Source organism: Rhinolophus sinicus, chromosome 4 (genome assembly GCF_057876585.1).
Source record: "Rhinolophus sinicus isolate RSI-liver-muscle chromosome 4, RSI-T2T, whole genome shotgun sequence".
In the NCBI taxonomy this organism is placed as follows: Eukaryota; Metazoa; Chordata; class Mammalia; order Chiroptera; family Rhinolophidae; genus Rhinolophus; species Rhinolophus sinicus.
The window spans coordinates 78011838-78027375 of record NC_142504.1 but is presented as its reverse complement, the minus strand read 5'-3'; the positions used below and the strand labels follow the sequence as shown (position 1 = coordinate 78027375).

The 15538-nt window shown below is 41.1% G+C and overlaps 1 protein-coding gene across 10 annotated transcripts in view; it reads left to right on the top strand.

The window, feature by feature from the left end:
- Positions 1-15538, top strand: part of ANKRD29 (ankyrin repeat domain 29) — a 45773-nt gene that overhangs the window by 26624 nt on the left and 3611 nt on the right. For 5 of the 10 annotated variants that reach the window (XM_074340231.2, XM_074340230.2, XM_074340225.2 and 2 more), the window contains 3 exons: positions 6432-6530; positions 8081-8176; positions 11036-11134. In XM_074340231.2, coding sequence (XP_074196332.2) covers positions 6432-6530; positions 8081-8176; positions 11036-11134 — 294 coding nt within the window. Of the gene's footprint in view, positions 1-6431; positions 6531-8080; positions 8177-9850; positions 9883-11035; positions 11135-15326; positions 15400-15538 lie in introns of all 10 variants that reach the window. The other 5 variants (XR_012498779.2, XM_074340226.2, XM_074340227.2 and 2 more) reach the window with 5 other exon arrangements.

Below are 15538 nucleotides of genomic sequence, written 5' to 3'. Positions count from 1 at the left end.
TTGAAATTGAGAGCTCAGCTCTGAAAAGATTGTTACTCAGCAACAGGATGTTTTATAACATAAGAATTACTGTGGGGCCAGGGAGGGGAGTAATGGAATTTCTCCTCTTTATAGAGTATACTAACCCCACTGTACCCTCTGTATCCCATAGATACTCACGGTATCTTTAAAAACCATAATCTTTTTATTACCAGCCATGAGCTTATAAATAAAAGGTTATCTAAATAGGTCAGACTAGTCCAAGTTCTGTATTCTCTAAAAGGGTAAATTCTGCATATTTAATTCCATTCCAAGAAAACAAGTAGTGTTATAAATATGGCAAAAGTAATGTTTATCAGCCCTGGCTGATTTTGTCAGAAGTTATGAGGAGGTTAAAAGAAAAAAAAGTCTAATTAAAAGTTTCCATTGAAATGGCCTGCACATGGTAGAATATTATTTAGGTAGGACATTTGGAAACCAATGTTTTATTCTGAAATCTCAGCTGACACACTGAGTCATTGTCAGAAAATTCTTTGATTTACAAAATAAGAGAAATCCTATTTGGCTAGTTTAATTTCTTAATATTTTAAGATAAATCTGATTTATAATTTTTTCATTGCCATTGTATGGAGTCCTGACGTTTTATGACACACGGTAACAAGATGTTAACGAAGTGGCATTGAAATTATTCAGCTGACATTTGATCTGAGCTGCAGGGAATCTGAACCATAGTAGAAATGACTTTTCCTTGTAACTTTATCACTGACGGACTAACTGAAAACCTTTTTAGTATTTTTGTGAGAAGGAATCACAATTACAAAGCAAGCCCCAGGAAGACTTTGGAAAGACTAAGTTCTTGATTTAATACTGGAAAAAATTTTCCTTTTAAGTTGTCCAAGATAAAGATGTTAAGAATCACAGAGATCACTGAAATCCATATAGTCAGTCTAAAAACTCATGTTCAGTTCTATCTATGTGTCCTCACCAAGTAGGCTTGATATGAGTCAAACCTGTTTTTAAAGGTAAAAGATATAATTGTCTTTCTACACAACACTAGTATCTTTCGCCAAAAATACAATATTGAAATATTTGTCAATGATAATTTGTCAGTGTTAGTTTAAATTCAGCATTTGACCCAATATTATTTTCTTTAAAGATGCATATGGTGTCAAACACTTCCTAGAGAAAGTGAAAGCAGGATCTTAGGAACATCCTAGAAGACCATCACTCTTAGATATAATAGCTTCGTAAAAATTATTATTAAACTTTGAACGCTTAGCAGGTTCCAAACAAAACAAAAGTGGAAAGGCTTGAGATTTATTTCTACACCCGCTTAATCAAAATTCAGTTAAAATGTTGGGGAAAAGAATGCATGAGTCACGATGTCTTAATGAATCAAACCTTTTTAATCACTCACTAAAATGGCTATTTATTCTGTTTTTCTATTAACAAAATGCTTTGACATATGCTTTTCCCAACTCAACTTACCCACCTTATTAAATAATACTTTCATAGAGTGGTAAAGGTCTGACTCTATTTACCCAGAGCTGAGAGTGGCCTGTCATCACTCATCTCTATCTAGTCCTCTTCATGTGCTAAGCAGTATTTCTTTGAAACCGGACAGAAAGGCCATCTCATAAAGTGCCTTCTCTAACACAATCCTTGGTTTGGACTTGTATGCAGAGATGCTGGGACCCAGATAATAACAGTTCTCCCAGGTTGCAAGCTTGGCAGGGCAGGGGGACCCATGGTCCACAATGGGAGAAAGTAGAGCCAACAGATTGGTGCCGTATCCTGAGGCCTTGGAGACAGGAACAGAGGCAATAGGGAGGCCCTACTGCTTGCATTCCTTCTGCACGTGGTAAGCACTCAGAAAAGGTGTGTTGACTCCAGAAGACACCATGTGGCTTGGGCAGAGTGCCAATGAGGTCTGGAAGGTTGCAGTACATAGTAGTAATCAGCTGGAAGTAGAACAGGCTCAGATGTAGTGCCCAGGCTCACGGGCAGGGCACCAGTCCTGGGAAGACTGTAAGAGCCAGCTAGGAGCCAGACCCAGGTCGGGGTGGTGGGGGGACTGCTTGGTTGTTATAGGGATGTAGATATCTTAAGGAAGTGAAACAGTCCTAGTTCACTTATTAACTGCATGACCTTGAGCAAGTTGTTTACTGTCCCTGAGTCTCCGTTTTTTTCATCTGTATAACTGAGATACTAATGGTACGTTTGTAAAGGAGTGTTGTGAGAATGACGTAATCCCTGCAAAATCCTTAATGCACTAGCCGATATACACCAACTGCTTAGTGAATGTTAGATATTGCCATTATTGCTGTTCCGTAAGGCGTCACTGGAACAGAAAGCCCATCAGAAATCAAGGTTGTACTCTTTCTCTTGTGAGCCACGTGGTCTCTGTCATCTCAAAGTGCCTTCTTGCCTCTTTCTCTCTTCCACTCCTTTTTTTGGGGGGAGGGAGAAGCTTGTTCTGCATATTTATCTTGAATGTGATCCCCAAGTTTCCATGTCAGACTACCAAGCTCTTGGACGAGCCATGTCATTGTTACAGCTCGTCTTTGCACACCAGGCCCCCGGCTGGCCTGCCCATCCGTGGTCTGATCACCCGTGTCTGGGGAGAATGGAGTCAGGTTGTGAGCAGTACAGGCATCAGGAACACCTTTTACACACCCATTTGCTAGACCGGGGACACCCAGCAAGGACACAGTAATGAGAAATGGGCTCCAGGTCCGGGGAGCGTCGGTAGCAAAGTTGTCTCAATGTTGAACCCCCTCTGCTACTAGTTAGGTTCCTTATATCTCTTGAGCCCCCAACTCAGAATAGAATTGGACCCCAAGACTTTCTATCTGGCTGGAGCCCGCAGGTGAAATAGCCTAAGTGTGAGGACTGGAAAGCAGCAGAAGCAAAGAGCTAGAGCCACTTAATGTACTCATTCCCATGGAAGAGAATGGTTTTAATTCTTTTTTCTAAGTAATCTTTAGGAGCCTAACTAAGACCATATAAGATTTAGTGTCTAATACAAGTCATGTCATGTATTCCACCGCATGCTGTGATCTATGTAGAAAAGTATATTAGAGGATACTTGAAAATATTTTCTCAAATGGGATGAGGGAATAACAGAGTTGGAAGGAACTGCAAAAGTCGCCTATTTAACCATTCAACAGGTATTTGAATCCTTTCTCTAATGGTCCTGCCAAGTGGTGATCAGCCACTATTGAACGCCTCCAGACATGGGAAACTCATTACTGCCTCATCAGCTTTAGTTTTGTTCTTTTCTTTCTTTTTTCTTTTTTTTTATGATTTTCAGGTGTACAAAGCAATGTAATAGACATTTATCATTTATATCCCTCACACAGTGATAACCCCCCTTCCCCCATCTACTACCCCTCTGACATCGCACACAGCCACTACATTTCCACTGTCTCTATCCCTAATGCTGTACTCCGCTTCTTGTAACTATACATATATATATATACACACAATATATATACAAGTACAATATATATACAATATGCAATATTGTATATATATGTATTGTATATATTGTAATGTATATACGTATATATACATATATATGTATTGTATACAATATATACTATATATATACACTATATATAAAATTGTAGTTGACATTATTGTTCAGCTTCAGCTTCAGGTGTACAGTGCTGTGATTAGGCATCTACATCATCCCTGAGGTGGTCTCCCTAATGGGAAAAGTGTCCATCAGATACACTAATTCAAAAAAAATTATGCACCCCGATGTTTATTGCAGCACTATACACAATAGCCAAGGCATGGAAACAACTGAAATGCCCATCAGTAGACGACTGGATTAAGAAACTGTGGTACATTTATACAATGGAGTATTACGCTTATTTAGTTTTTAACCAGCCCTCGTTATCATTTCTTTCTTACATTGCTCCAAAGTCTCTGGTAGCTTTCACCCATCAGTCTTCTTTTTATCACATGGTATGCAAAATAAGTCTAAATCCTTTCCTCTTGGTATGCACATGAATATTATATGACAGCTATCATAACTCCATGAATCTTATCTCCTTCAAGCTAAACGTTTTATTTCCTTTTTTAAAAAAAGTGCTGGAGAGGTTGTGACTTCTACTTCATAGTGATTTATTCAATTTAATATACTTTAAAACTATATATTTTTGTCAAGAAGTGTTCAAAAACTTATATAAACATTTTAAATATTTTATTCTACTCCAGTTCTTTCCAAAACTACAAAAAGGAGCTCAATTACTTAATTACTGTCATTTTCATTATGAAGTCATCTTCACAATGAAGATTCTGACCATTGTAATAGAAGGAAAAAATAAAACAGAAATTGAGGTGTGCAGAAAAGGAAGACCTCTTGTATTCATTAACTAGATAATCAACTGATAAGTAATTTGATTTGACAATAGTGCTCTAAGTCACATTCAACTCCTCAGGTTTAAAACCAGATTTGGAGAAGTAATCACCAGTAATGAAATACACGGGTGTCCCCCACATCTCATTTTACCAATAGTTCCTACCTGCTCAATTAGTTATCTCAGGGGGAAACTGGAAGAATCAAATAATGCACATGGAAGTGCTTTGCCAACAAAAGTACAAATTAAGGTACTACTCGCTGTTTCTCATGATAAATGATATTCAGGTCAGTTACCATTTTCTAAGCATCTGTTAGCTAAGTCCTTGTGTCCCGCACCGTTCTATATCTTTTCTCATTCACGAATATCTCTGTGAGGCTAATATTTTTGCAGACGGGGGACACTGAGATAGAGTAATTTGCCTAAGGTCTCATAACCAGGAAGTGGTGACTTCTTTTTCCACCTTCTGTAACTATTGCAATTAAGGTGATAAAATTTGAGTGTTAGCATTACTGTTACGATATTTATAGTTGTCCCTAATATAGCACCACTCAGCACTTTTCTACCTATTAGTGTCAATTAGTAGAATTTTACTGAAAACAAACAAGCCCTTGGCAAGCACAGCCAACAGGCTGCTGGCTGCCTTTCTTTGGCTGCCCTCTGGTGGCGATACCAACATAGAACAAATGAACCCAGTGCTCGGAAGGAGGGAGAAATGTATCAGCACCTGAGCCGGGAAAACCCTTCCCAGGGACCCATCCACACTCTTGGGCGGCAGCCAGCTGGATTTCCCACCCTGGCTGAGCCAACCACACCTGTCCGAGCCACTGTGACTGTAAATGTTCTTCCTTCTACGTGGAATGCCCTCCCTCCTGCCCCTCTGCAAAATCCTAGTCTTCCTCCAGGACGCAGCTCAGATACCACCCCATCTTTGAAGCCGACCCTGTAACTGCCGTGAAGTAAGAAGGCCCCTCTCATGGTTCATCTGGAGCATTTTTGTCCCTACTCCGTTGTAGCACTGCAATCACACTGAAATTTCCATGTCATTTCTCCACCAGACTGAGTTTCTTTGATAACAGGGATCATGTCTTAGTTTTAGTACTCTACCTGAGATGAAAAAGATGCTTAGTAATCGTTGGGTGGTTGAATGAATGAATGATTCTCCCGAATGGGGAGAAACAAATTAAATAGTGAATGTAGAAGTACTTTGTAAACTAAAAGTACAAATTAAGGTATTATGTATTTACATTGCTAATGATGGATAATATTCAAATTGAAGGGTATTTCTCAGAGGCTCTTGTAAAAGGATGAAGTAGGGCAAGGGTGCTTTCAGCCTTCTTCCGTGCCTTGTTTCCTCTTCCCCATAAGTCTCCCGAGACAGAGAGGTGCCGGTGTCCTCCCACCGACCTTCAGTGCCCTCAGGTCCTTCTAGGCTCCTGATTTGCTATCATCCACCACCCTGTTCAAATGTCGTTGTCCTCTGTCCCTTTGCCTGGATGGCAATGGGCAATAATCCTGTGCCTGCTGTGGCTAATAGACTGTTATTGAAATTCCATACTCCAGCAGAACATGAAACGTTATATCCTATAACTGAATCATCTTGCTCTCCATCTTGCCCTATTTCCACTGATGAGTCATTCAGTCATATCTTACTAAAACAGTCTTTTGGGCCATGTTACCTTAATTACTCTTCTGTGGGAATAAAGGGCTCCCACCAAGCAGGATGTGTGTGTGAACCCACCAGTAAAGCAAACAGACAGTCTCTGGGGAAATAGGCAGGCTGGCTTCTCCTTCCTGGGTTTGCCACATTTGAGTGGGCAACCCAACTGCTTCCCACACTGCTTTCCAAAAAGCCCGCACCACACCCTGTAGCAAAAGAGCCTGCCATAAGGTTTTATCAGCCAAAAAACGAATATTGGCGATTTAGCCAAGTAGTCTAGGCAGTGCCAAATGCCAGTCTACGTAAGTGGGTTGAAATCACCCCTCCCCCCATTTGTGAGCCAGGAGGTCTTTCCGGGTGTTAACTTGCTGCTATGTGGATGCTATGTGATCTGCTGGTCCAAGCGTGTCCTCTTGCCGCAGGACGGGACGGCGCCGCTGTGGATCGCGTCTCAGATGGGCCACAGCGAGGTGGTGAGGGTGATGCTGCTGCGCGGAGCCGAACGCGACGCCGCCCGGAACGTGAGTTTGAGTGAAGGCTGCTCAACATAGGGTCTGGGGGCGAAATATCTGCACTGAAGCTCCAAAATTTAACTCAGCTTAGACGTGCAGAGAAAACAGGGCTTTATTTGGTCTATAACTCACGTGAGTTTTCTCCCAACCTTCACCTGCTCTTTAGCAGGAAAACAAAGCAAGTCCGAATCAGTTGAAACTTAGCAAGTGCTGCTTAGTCTAAGGAAACGTTTTATTCCTTGGAGATGCTCCTCCACCTGAGCGGACTTCTGAATGAACCCGCGAGGATGAGGCAGGTTGGAGCCCAGGCCCAGGGATCTCCCTGGGGGTATGTCCCTGGCGGCTGCTTGTCCTCCTGGCACTGCGCCTCCTTCTGGCACTGGGCCTCAGTGCAGCTGGCAGAGGGGCTGTGGAATTGGGGTTCCCCTGGCACTGCCTCACCCGGTTCTCTCAGCTGTAAAATGCAGACCCCTGCCCCACATCCCCCATTGGCCTCCACTTAGCCTCTGCTGGTGTCACCTAACTGCCTCCGTGGGTCCCACAGCGGGCCTATACCCCATAGGAACTACGGGTGGCTGCCTGACCACACTATGCTACTCGTTTGTTTGTTTCCTTGTTTCTTTGTTTGAACAGTGTCTGGCCTCTTTGCCCTTAGTATTACTCCTGTTATGGGACCCCCCCAACTCCACTTTCCGTAAAAGGGCAAATCGGAAGGCACATTCCTGACCACTTCATTTCCCGTCTCCCATTCTCTTTTTCTTCTTCCCACAGTCTCTGAAGCCAGAAAAAAAAAAAAAAAATCCTCTTTTCTCATCTTTCTTCCTGATTCCAGCTAAACCTTTAGAGCAGGCTGGGATCTTTCCTTTACGGACAGGAGAACTCTGTAAGCTAAATCCTCCAAATACAGCAATTGATGTGTTAAAGCAGGAGAAGAAGAATTTGGGGAAATCTCCTCTTAGGCCAGAATGATGACTGTGGAATATTAATACTAACTTGTCTTTGCATTCTTTTTTAACAGATTTCAATCTATCCTCTTCCTCTTCTCCCTCCTCCCCCACCACCACAGGCAAATAGATACCTAGGGCAGATTACAGCAAGGTTACATACACAAGCAGGCAAAATGAAAAGCATATTTTAAATTTTAAAACAGTAAATATAGTTCAAGAATTATTTAAATCATTACAAACAGTTCAACAATTAATTCCTGCTAAGTTGTGAACTGCAGAGAATGCCTCTTTAGTCCATTTATGTCCTGAAAATATGCTCTTGTCCCTTACCCAGTGTTCTAATGGACTGGAAGAGTATGAATTCCCAAATGGCAGGGTTCTAAGATAATATCAGAAGTCACATATTTTGTCTGGTATTCTTTCACACAGAATTAACTGTTCAATATTCTCTAAAATGCTTCTAGATTAAGAGACATTGCAGGTCTGTGTCCGACAGGCACATTTTTTACCTGTTTCTGACAAGCATATTCCTAGTTCTCAACTAACATTTTAGTTCTCAGCCAACACACACATATGTTAATAGTCAACTTGTCTTCTCCTCTGTCTGTGAAGGATGGTACAACAGCATTACTGAAAGCAGCCAACAAAGGGTATAATGATGTTATAGAGGAGTTGCTGAAATTCTCACCCACCCTTGGTATTTTGAAGGTAAGAGCTAAAGAGAAAGTTTACCAATCTGTAAAAAAAAAAAAAAGAGAGAGAGAGAGAGAGAGAGAGAGAGAGAGAGATATTAGAAATTAAAAAGTCTATACTTGGGACTGCAGTAGAATCCGGGTATAATTCAAATGGTTAGTTGTATTCTTCAAAGAACATACCTACCACTTTTTCATGTTGGAGATTTATGGTCACTGGTAGAAATGAGAAGATGTTAAAAAGAATGAACCAGAGTCTGGCCGTACCTAGTTTTCCAGAAAAAAAAAAAAAAATAGACGTACTAATGAAATCACTAAATTAGAAAGTCAACCATGTTGATATATTTTGGAGGATTTGTAAAATCCTCCAGAAATCATGAAACACATGATATTGGCCCACAAAAGATGAGGGATAGGCGCTCATGTTTCTTTTCTTCATCACCTGGAGCTAAACACCACATTGTTCCCTTAGGTGAAATAAAATAAACCTCAAACATCTGGACACCTCAGAGAATGTGTCATTTCGGAGAGCGGGATCTTTCAGAAAGCAGAGCCTCAAAACTCTGTTTTAAGTTTTAACCACTTTGGATTAAAATATTTCTAAACTAGAGCATATACCAGATTTGGCAGTCTTTTTCAATAAAGGGTCAGGTAGTAAATATTTGAAACTTTGCAGCCCATACAGTCTCTGTTGCAACTGCTCAACTCTGCCATTGTAGCACAAAAGCAGCCATAGAAAATACAAAACAAAAAACAAAAAACAAAAAACACAGTGTGGCTGCATTCCAATAAAATTTATGTATGGCCATTGTATTTCTGGAATTTCATATTTTTACGTGTCACAAAATACTATTCTTCTTTTAAATCTCAGCTTGCCAAGATACAGAAAAACAGGTGGCAGGTTAGATTTAGCCTGTGGGCTGTAGTTTGCTGATCCCTGGTATACACTCTCCTGTTTTCTTAAAAGAGGACACCAAACCTCTTCTAAACTTGGGATAGTGGCTTAGTACTTTGAGGGCTGTGTCCTCAGCGTTTATTGATGTGTATAAAGTTGACTTGCCCTTGAGTGGCCCCAGAGGCTTTTGGACACTCTGATCTTTATGTCTATTCCTGCTACGTATCAACTGATGCAGAGCTGCTGTTGTCAGTGTGTCACCCTTCTCTCCTATCTCAATGAGCTGCTGCTATTCTTCCATGAACTTGTAAGCCAGAAAGCTGCACTTTTCATATTGTTTGTAAAGTAAGAATAAATAGTCTGTGAAAGTGAACTTTCTATGAATGAAAAAAAGGAGCTTCAGAAATGGACTTTGCAATATCCAGTCTCATTCAAACAGCTCTTGTTTGGCTTGGTTTTTAATTCTTGGCCATGTTGCACATAGGTGCCGTTGATAGGCTGGTTAAGATTTAGGTAAGTGAAATGTTATCATATTAGTGAACTGTCATACATACGAGGTCAGACAATTAAGTTCGCGAACTCATCCTAGAAAAAGTGCTACATACCTCATTGCTGAATGGTCACCTTCGAAGCACTCCCGTTGGGAAGCTATGCACTGACGCCAGTGCCTAGTCCGCCCTTTAAAGCAACTTTGGAACTCTTTTTCTGGAATGGCCATCAGAGCTGTCGTCGTATTATCCTTGATGTCCTGAATGTCATCAAAATGTCTTCCTTTCAATATTTCCTTTATTTCAGGGAAAGAAAGAAGTCATCGGGGGCCAGATCAGGTGAGTAGGGAGGGTGTTCCAATACAATTATACGTTTACTGACTAAAAACTCCCTCACAGACAGTGCCATGTGAGCTGGTGCATTGTCGTGATGCAAGAGCCATGAATTGTTGGCATAAAGTTCAGGTCGTTTTCGTCTAACTTTTTCACACAGCCTTTTCAGCACTTCCAAATAGTAAACTTGGTTAACTATTTGTCCACTTGGTACAAATTCATAATGAGTAATCCTGATATCAAAAAAGGTTAGCAACATTGTTGCAGTAAGTTCACGAACTTAATTGTCCGACCTCGTATTATAAAAGCAAATATGGAAAAATGCTGCTTTGCTGGAATTTTTCTCTAGGTATGATAGTTTACTAGTTTACAAAAGTAAGAAAGTAGTTTTTTACTTTAAGTAGTTAATTTGAAAACCATGCTTGCAGTTAGGTACTATTCACAGACATGTGTACCTTCTGGAACAGGTGTCATGTGACTCTCCATCGTTCTTATGTTAGGTTTGTGATATTCTCTTCTCTCCTTCCAGAATCCAGCTACATGCTGCACGTAGCTGCTTCCTTATTCCAATAAATATTTTAGTGAATTTCATGAAATGTCAGCAATCTATCCATTATGCCCCTCTATTCTTAGCAGTGCTCCAACTCAGGGCTCAGGGAGGTTTCCTCACCCCACATACTCTTACGCCTTCTAACGCCACAGTTGCTCTCCTGCCTGCCTGAGTGAGCCGAGCATGTGTGCTCACAGGTCGACCGGTTGGCTAGCTAGCCATTCCAGCCTTGCTGGAAGTGACACATCAAAAGCACAAAGACTCTATATGTTATCCTTCAGGGAAAAAGTGTTTGACACAGCATTGCTGTTTTTTTCCACGGCAAATTCTAATGTATGTAAAACTGACCGAGTGATCGTGAGGTCATGTGCACCCTAAGCCGGATTTCTTGTTTCGCTTGCAAAGAACATTGGCAATATCCACACGGACCATCTACTCTGTACCTGAGGACACTGTATTAGATGCTGACATAACTTTGAAAAGGGAATGTAAGGAAGAGTTAGGCTCTGACATTACAGTCTCGTCACTCAGGCTGGTTTATGATGAAAGCCAAGCTGCATGCTGATGGTTGTGAACTCTTTTCTGATACACATTGTCATTTTCTCTTAGAATGGGACATCGGCGCTCCACGCTGCAGTGCTCAGTGGGAATATTAAAACAGTCGCACTGCTCCTGGAAGCAGGGGCAGACCCAGCCCTGAGAAACAAGGTACCGGCCTTACCTTACCCATCTTTTAACTCCATTAGTCACCAATGCAAAGAGATAAAACAGTGTCTACCGAAACCAAAGTAGCATCTCTCTGGCTCCCGTCGCTATCTTCATACTTTGGCATAGTAATGGCATGCACGGTTGTCGTTAGGTTATGGTTGAGCAGGACCCTGAGACTTATATTAGAAACCTCTAGTCGTCAGTGGTTTTCGGCTAACAATGGTGCAGCCTCCCGGGTCAGGGAACAGGGAGGCAGTAGTTGTGGGAGTGGGGTTAATGAGTGTTCTATCATCAAATTAATGTCCTAAAAATGTTGAAGTTCTGGTAATTTATCACCCTCTTCCATAAGTTGGATGTTCATGTGTCGAGAATTGTTTGTGCTCTATTTGGTGACTATGTGGGAAGAACATTCCTTTTGTGTTATTAATAGAACATCACTGTTACAAAATCAACCCATATTTTTTATTATTATTATTAGTTTCAGGTGTACAAAACAATGTAATAGTTAGATATTTATACCCCTCACAAAGTGATAACCCCTCTCCCCGAATCTACTACCCCTCTGACATCGTATATAGCTGTTACAGTTCTACTGACTCTATTCCCTATGCTCCACAACCTGTGACTATATACTATATTAAATTATAGTTGACATTTATTATGATTCAGCTTCAGCTTCACGTGTACACTGCAGTGGTCAGGCACCTACACTTTCCATGAAGTGGTCTCCCTAATAAGACAAGTGTCCATCAAATACCCTACAAAATCTTTACATTATTGATTATATTCCCCAAACTGTCTTTCGTATCCCCGTGGCAATTTTATGGTTACCGACTGTGCTTTCTAATCCCCTCACCTTCTCCCTCATCCCCACCCCCCTCCCATCTAGCAACCCTCAGCTTTTTCTCTATATTTCTGAGACTGTTTCAGATTAGTTTGTTCATTTATTCTATTCTTTAGATTCCACATATAAATGAGATCACATGTCCACCCATATTTTTGATAGCTCAAAATCCTTAGTTTATAATTAGACTAAATTTGGAGGTGGAAGATGCAAGGTAACCACAGGAAAAAAATGATTGTCATTGTATTTCCTCCTATTCAACATCTGCATAAGCAGTCAAATGTACAGATTGGGGGTGAAGGTGTGGGGACAGTAGCCTAGGGAAAGTCTTGAGAAGACACAGTAAACTACAGACTTTTGAAGGAGGAAGTGAGAGCGGTGCTTAATAACAGGGGAAGATATGAAAAGCAGTTTTCATTTTATACTTGTCTACTATTTGAATTTTTATAAGTATCTACTACTGTGTTCAATTTTATTAATAATAAAAACAAAAGCATATAGTATGTCATGACATTTTGAAAAAAAAACCCTTAAGAAGTGCAATTAAACGTACAAGGGTCTCTTTCTTTTCATTCCACTTAGTATGTGGAATTATTATTTCCTTGGCCCTACCATTGAACTGTTTGAAAACAATCTTTCTGCTTATCTCTTCTTGAGATACTTACACTTGTTTTCTACAGCTGGCCTGGTTGAGTGATAAGCCAGGTAAAATCACAATTGCTCTCATATCTTTTGACCTTGGACACAGACTTCCTAAAGAGACCAATCTTTGTTGCTAAGCCATCCAGGGCTGAGTTAAGGGAAGGGGAAAACGTTATTACCTTAGAAACTGAAAAATGCAATTCCTTGTGTGACTCCTGGAATCTCAGCAATAATCGTTATGGGGAATTTTCAGTGACCACAATGCTGGACCCTGGAACCTTCCTAGAGTTACTTGAATATACGTGTGGGCTGTTTATGTTGGAGTTTCATACTATAGAAACCTTTAGAGAGCTGCCAGGGAACCCCTCACCTACCAGCCACCCAGAGAAGCCGGCCTTTTTAAAGGCAGCTCCAGAAGCAAGGGTGTTAGGATTCCAATATACATCCAGGACTCTTGAGGGGATGATCGTGGCCTTCATTCATTCATTCAATAAACACTGAGTGAACGCCCAGTAGATACCATGCACTGTGCTTGTACTGGGGAGACGATGATGAATGAGATTCACATAGTCTCTGCCTTCATGGAGCTGAGAGTTTAATGGGGCATAAACACTATTAAGTAACTGCAATGCGAAGTGACAAGAGCTGTCAGCAGGGAAGTAAAAAATGCTAGGGATGCTTCCCAGAGAAAGTGACTTCTAAGCTCCGGGGCTCTTTTGCTCCAGGGCTTCCAAGACTTCTGCTCTGGGGCTTCAAGGCAGATGTCTGAGGAGAAGGTAACCAATGTCCCTAGTAGCTATCCCTGCACCATAGCCATCGCCCTGGGTGCGGCGGTCCTGTGTCCCCTATACCCCCAACTGAGGACTCAGAACACATCTTCTCCCAGGAGCAGGGGGGAAATACAGTGGTTTGATGCTGTGCTAGCTTGAATATGGACCTATGGCTCTGCTCCATAATTGATAAGATGGCCTTTAGCAGCTGGCTGAGGCACGAGCCATCATAACAGTCATCACAACTTCAGCAGCCTGAGAATTCAGCAGGGTCCAACCAAGAGAGAGGAGGAATGAGAACAGGTTCTTAGAACTATCTGGATGACACACAGAACAGTGGTGTGACTAAAACTTGACAACACAGTCTGAGTGTATAAAACTTATTTTAATGATAAAGGATATGGACATTCATGGGGATAGTCACACAACTTGCTGTCATGCACACTAACTCCACAAGCTTGTAGACAGATGTACAGCTTCTTAGATCCCCTCTTCTTCCTGACTACAGAGGATTCTCTGGCTACCTGCCAGCTTGATCACCAAGGACCAATAACCGATGCAAAGCCGTTAGTTATTGCATCCAGTCTGAGACTGGATAGAGTTTAGGTCTAAACAGGAGCGTTTTTCTGTAGGCCCAGGCATTAGACCTGCAGGAACTAAGTTCCTGCTCCTGCAGGAACTAAGCCAATAGTAGCGTTTGACCCTGTAGAGGAGCCTCTGGTTTATAGTAACATAGCATAATAATTTCCTGTCTGACTCAGTCTCACTTCAGCATCAGGAGTCCTTTGTGGTGAGCTGAGGTGCAGCCATGGGACATGCTGCACAGCACACCACTTATAACAAACTCACAATTCCCCACAAATCCTTGCATAATTCCCACAGAGTCAGGTCCTAGCCAGCAGGTGAGGGTCAGGGAACAGGATCCGGCCTGGAAGGTGGGATGGCAGGAGCTTCATCTAGGATCAAGGTCCCAGATAAAGCAGCTGGGGTTCCAGACTTGGCCACAGGAAAACAAGTATGTGAGACAAGTGACATCTACATCCAAGCTCCCTCCCCCACTTTGCGTGTCTTTCTACCCTTTAATTGCCTCCCCTGAGATCCTAAGAAGATCCTTTTGATTCATCTGTAGCAACAGTTTTCAAAGTGTGGTCTGTGGACCCCTGAGGATCCTCAAGGCCCTTTCCAGAAGTCTAAGGTCAAAACAAAATTCTTAATAGAAGGATGTTATTCGCCCTTTTCACTGTGCTGACATTTGCTACAATGAGGCAAAAGCGATGGTGGACAAAACTGTTGGCACCTTAGAACACAGCAAAACAGAGGCACCAAACTGTACTGGCAAATGATTTTACAAACCTTTGTAAGTTATTTTACACATTTTGTAAATTATTTTACAGAAATACCAGTTTTAAGAGCATCTTTGATGAAGCAGTATACAATTTTAATTTTATGAAATCTTGACCCTGTGGTGTATGTCTTTTTAATATTCTGTATGACAAAATGGGAAGTATGCATAAAGAAGCACTTCCCTGACAACCTTCATGCTTCTGTTCACTGAAGCGTGATGGTTGTCAAGGAAAAGCATTTGTGTAATTGAATTGCAAAGTGAATCAGCCACTTTTTCATGCAACCTCATTTTGCTTGAAAGAACGACCTGTATCTACCACGTGAGCCTGACACCTTCCTAATACTTAAAGGCTTTTCTGATGAATCAGTGGTAATATTAATGAATGTTATCTTTTGATATTATGTATGAAACATGTCAACATTTGGAAGATCTGCATAACTCAGTGAACTAATATTTTCTAAATGACCAGTGCAAAATGTTACAAATCATGTATGGGTAAAAAAATTCCACCTGTAGATAGATAGGCCTTTGGATTTTAATGTAACAGAGTATGAAAAGTTCATTGATATGGTTTCAAATTCCACATTACAGTTACCTTTAAGAAACTACCACAGTCCTGTGTTGGTGTAGCATCAAAGAAGAATATCTACAATGATATGAAAAGGTTGTTAAAATGTTCCTCTCTTTTCTAACTACCTATCTGTGTGAAACTGAATTTTCTTCCTACGCTTCAAACCAAAAAAAAACATATCACAATAGATTGGAGGCAGAAGCAAATATGAGAACCCAATTGTCTTCCATTA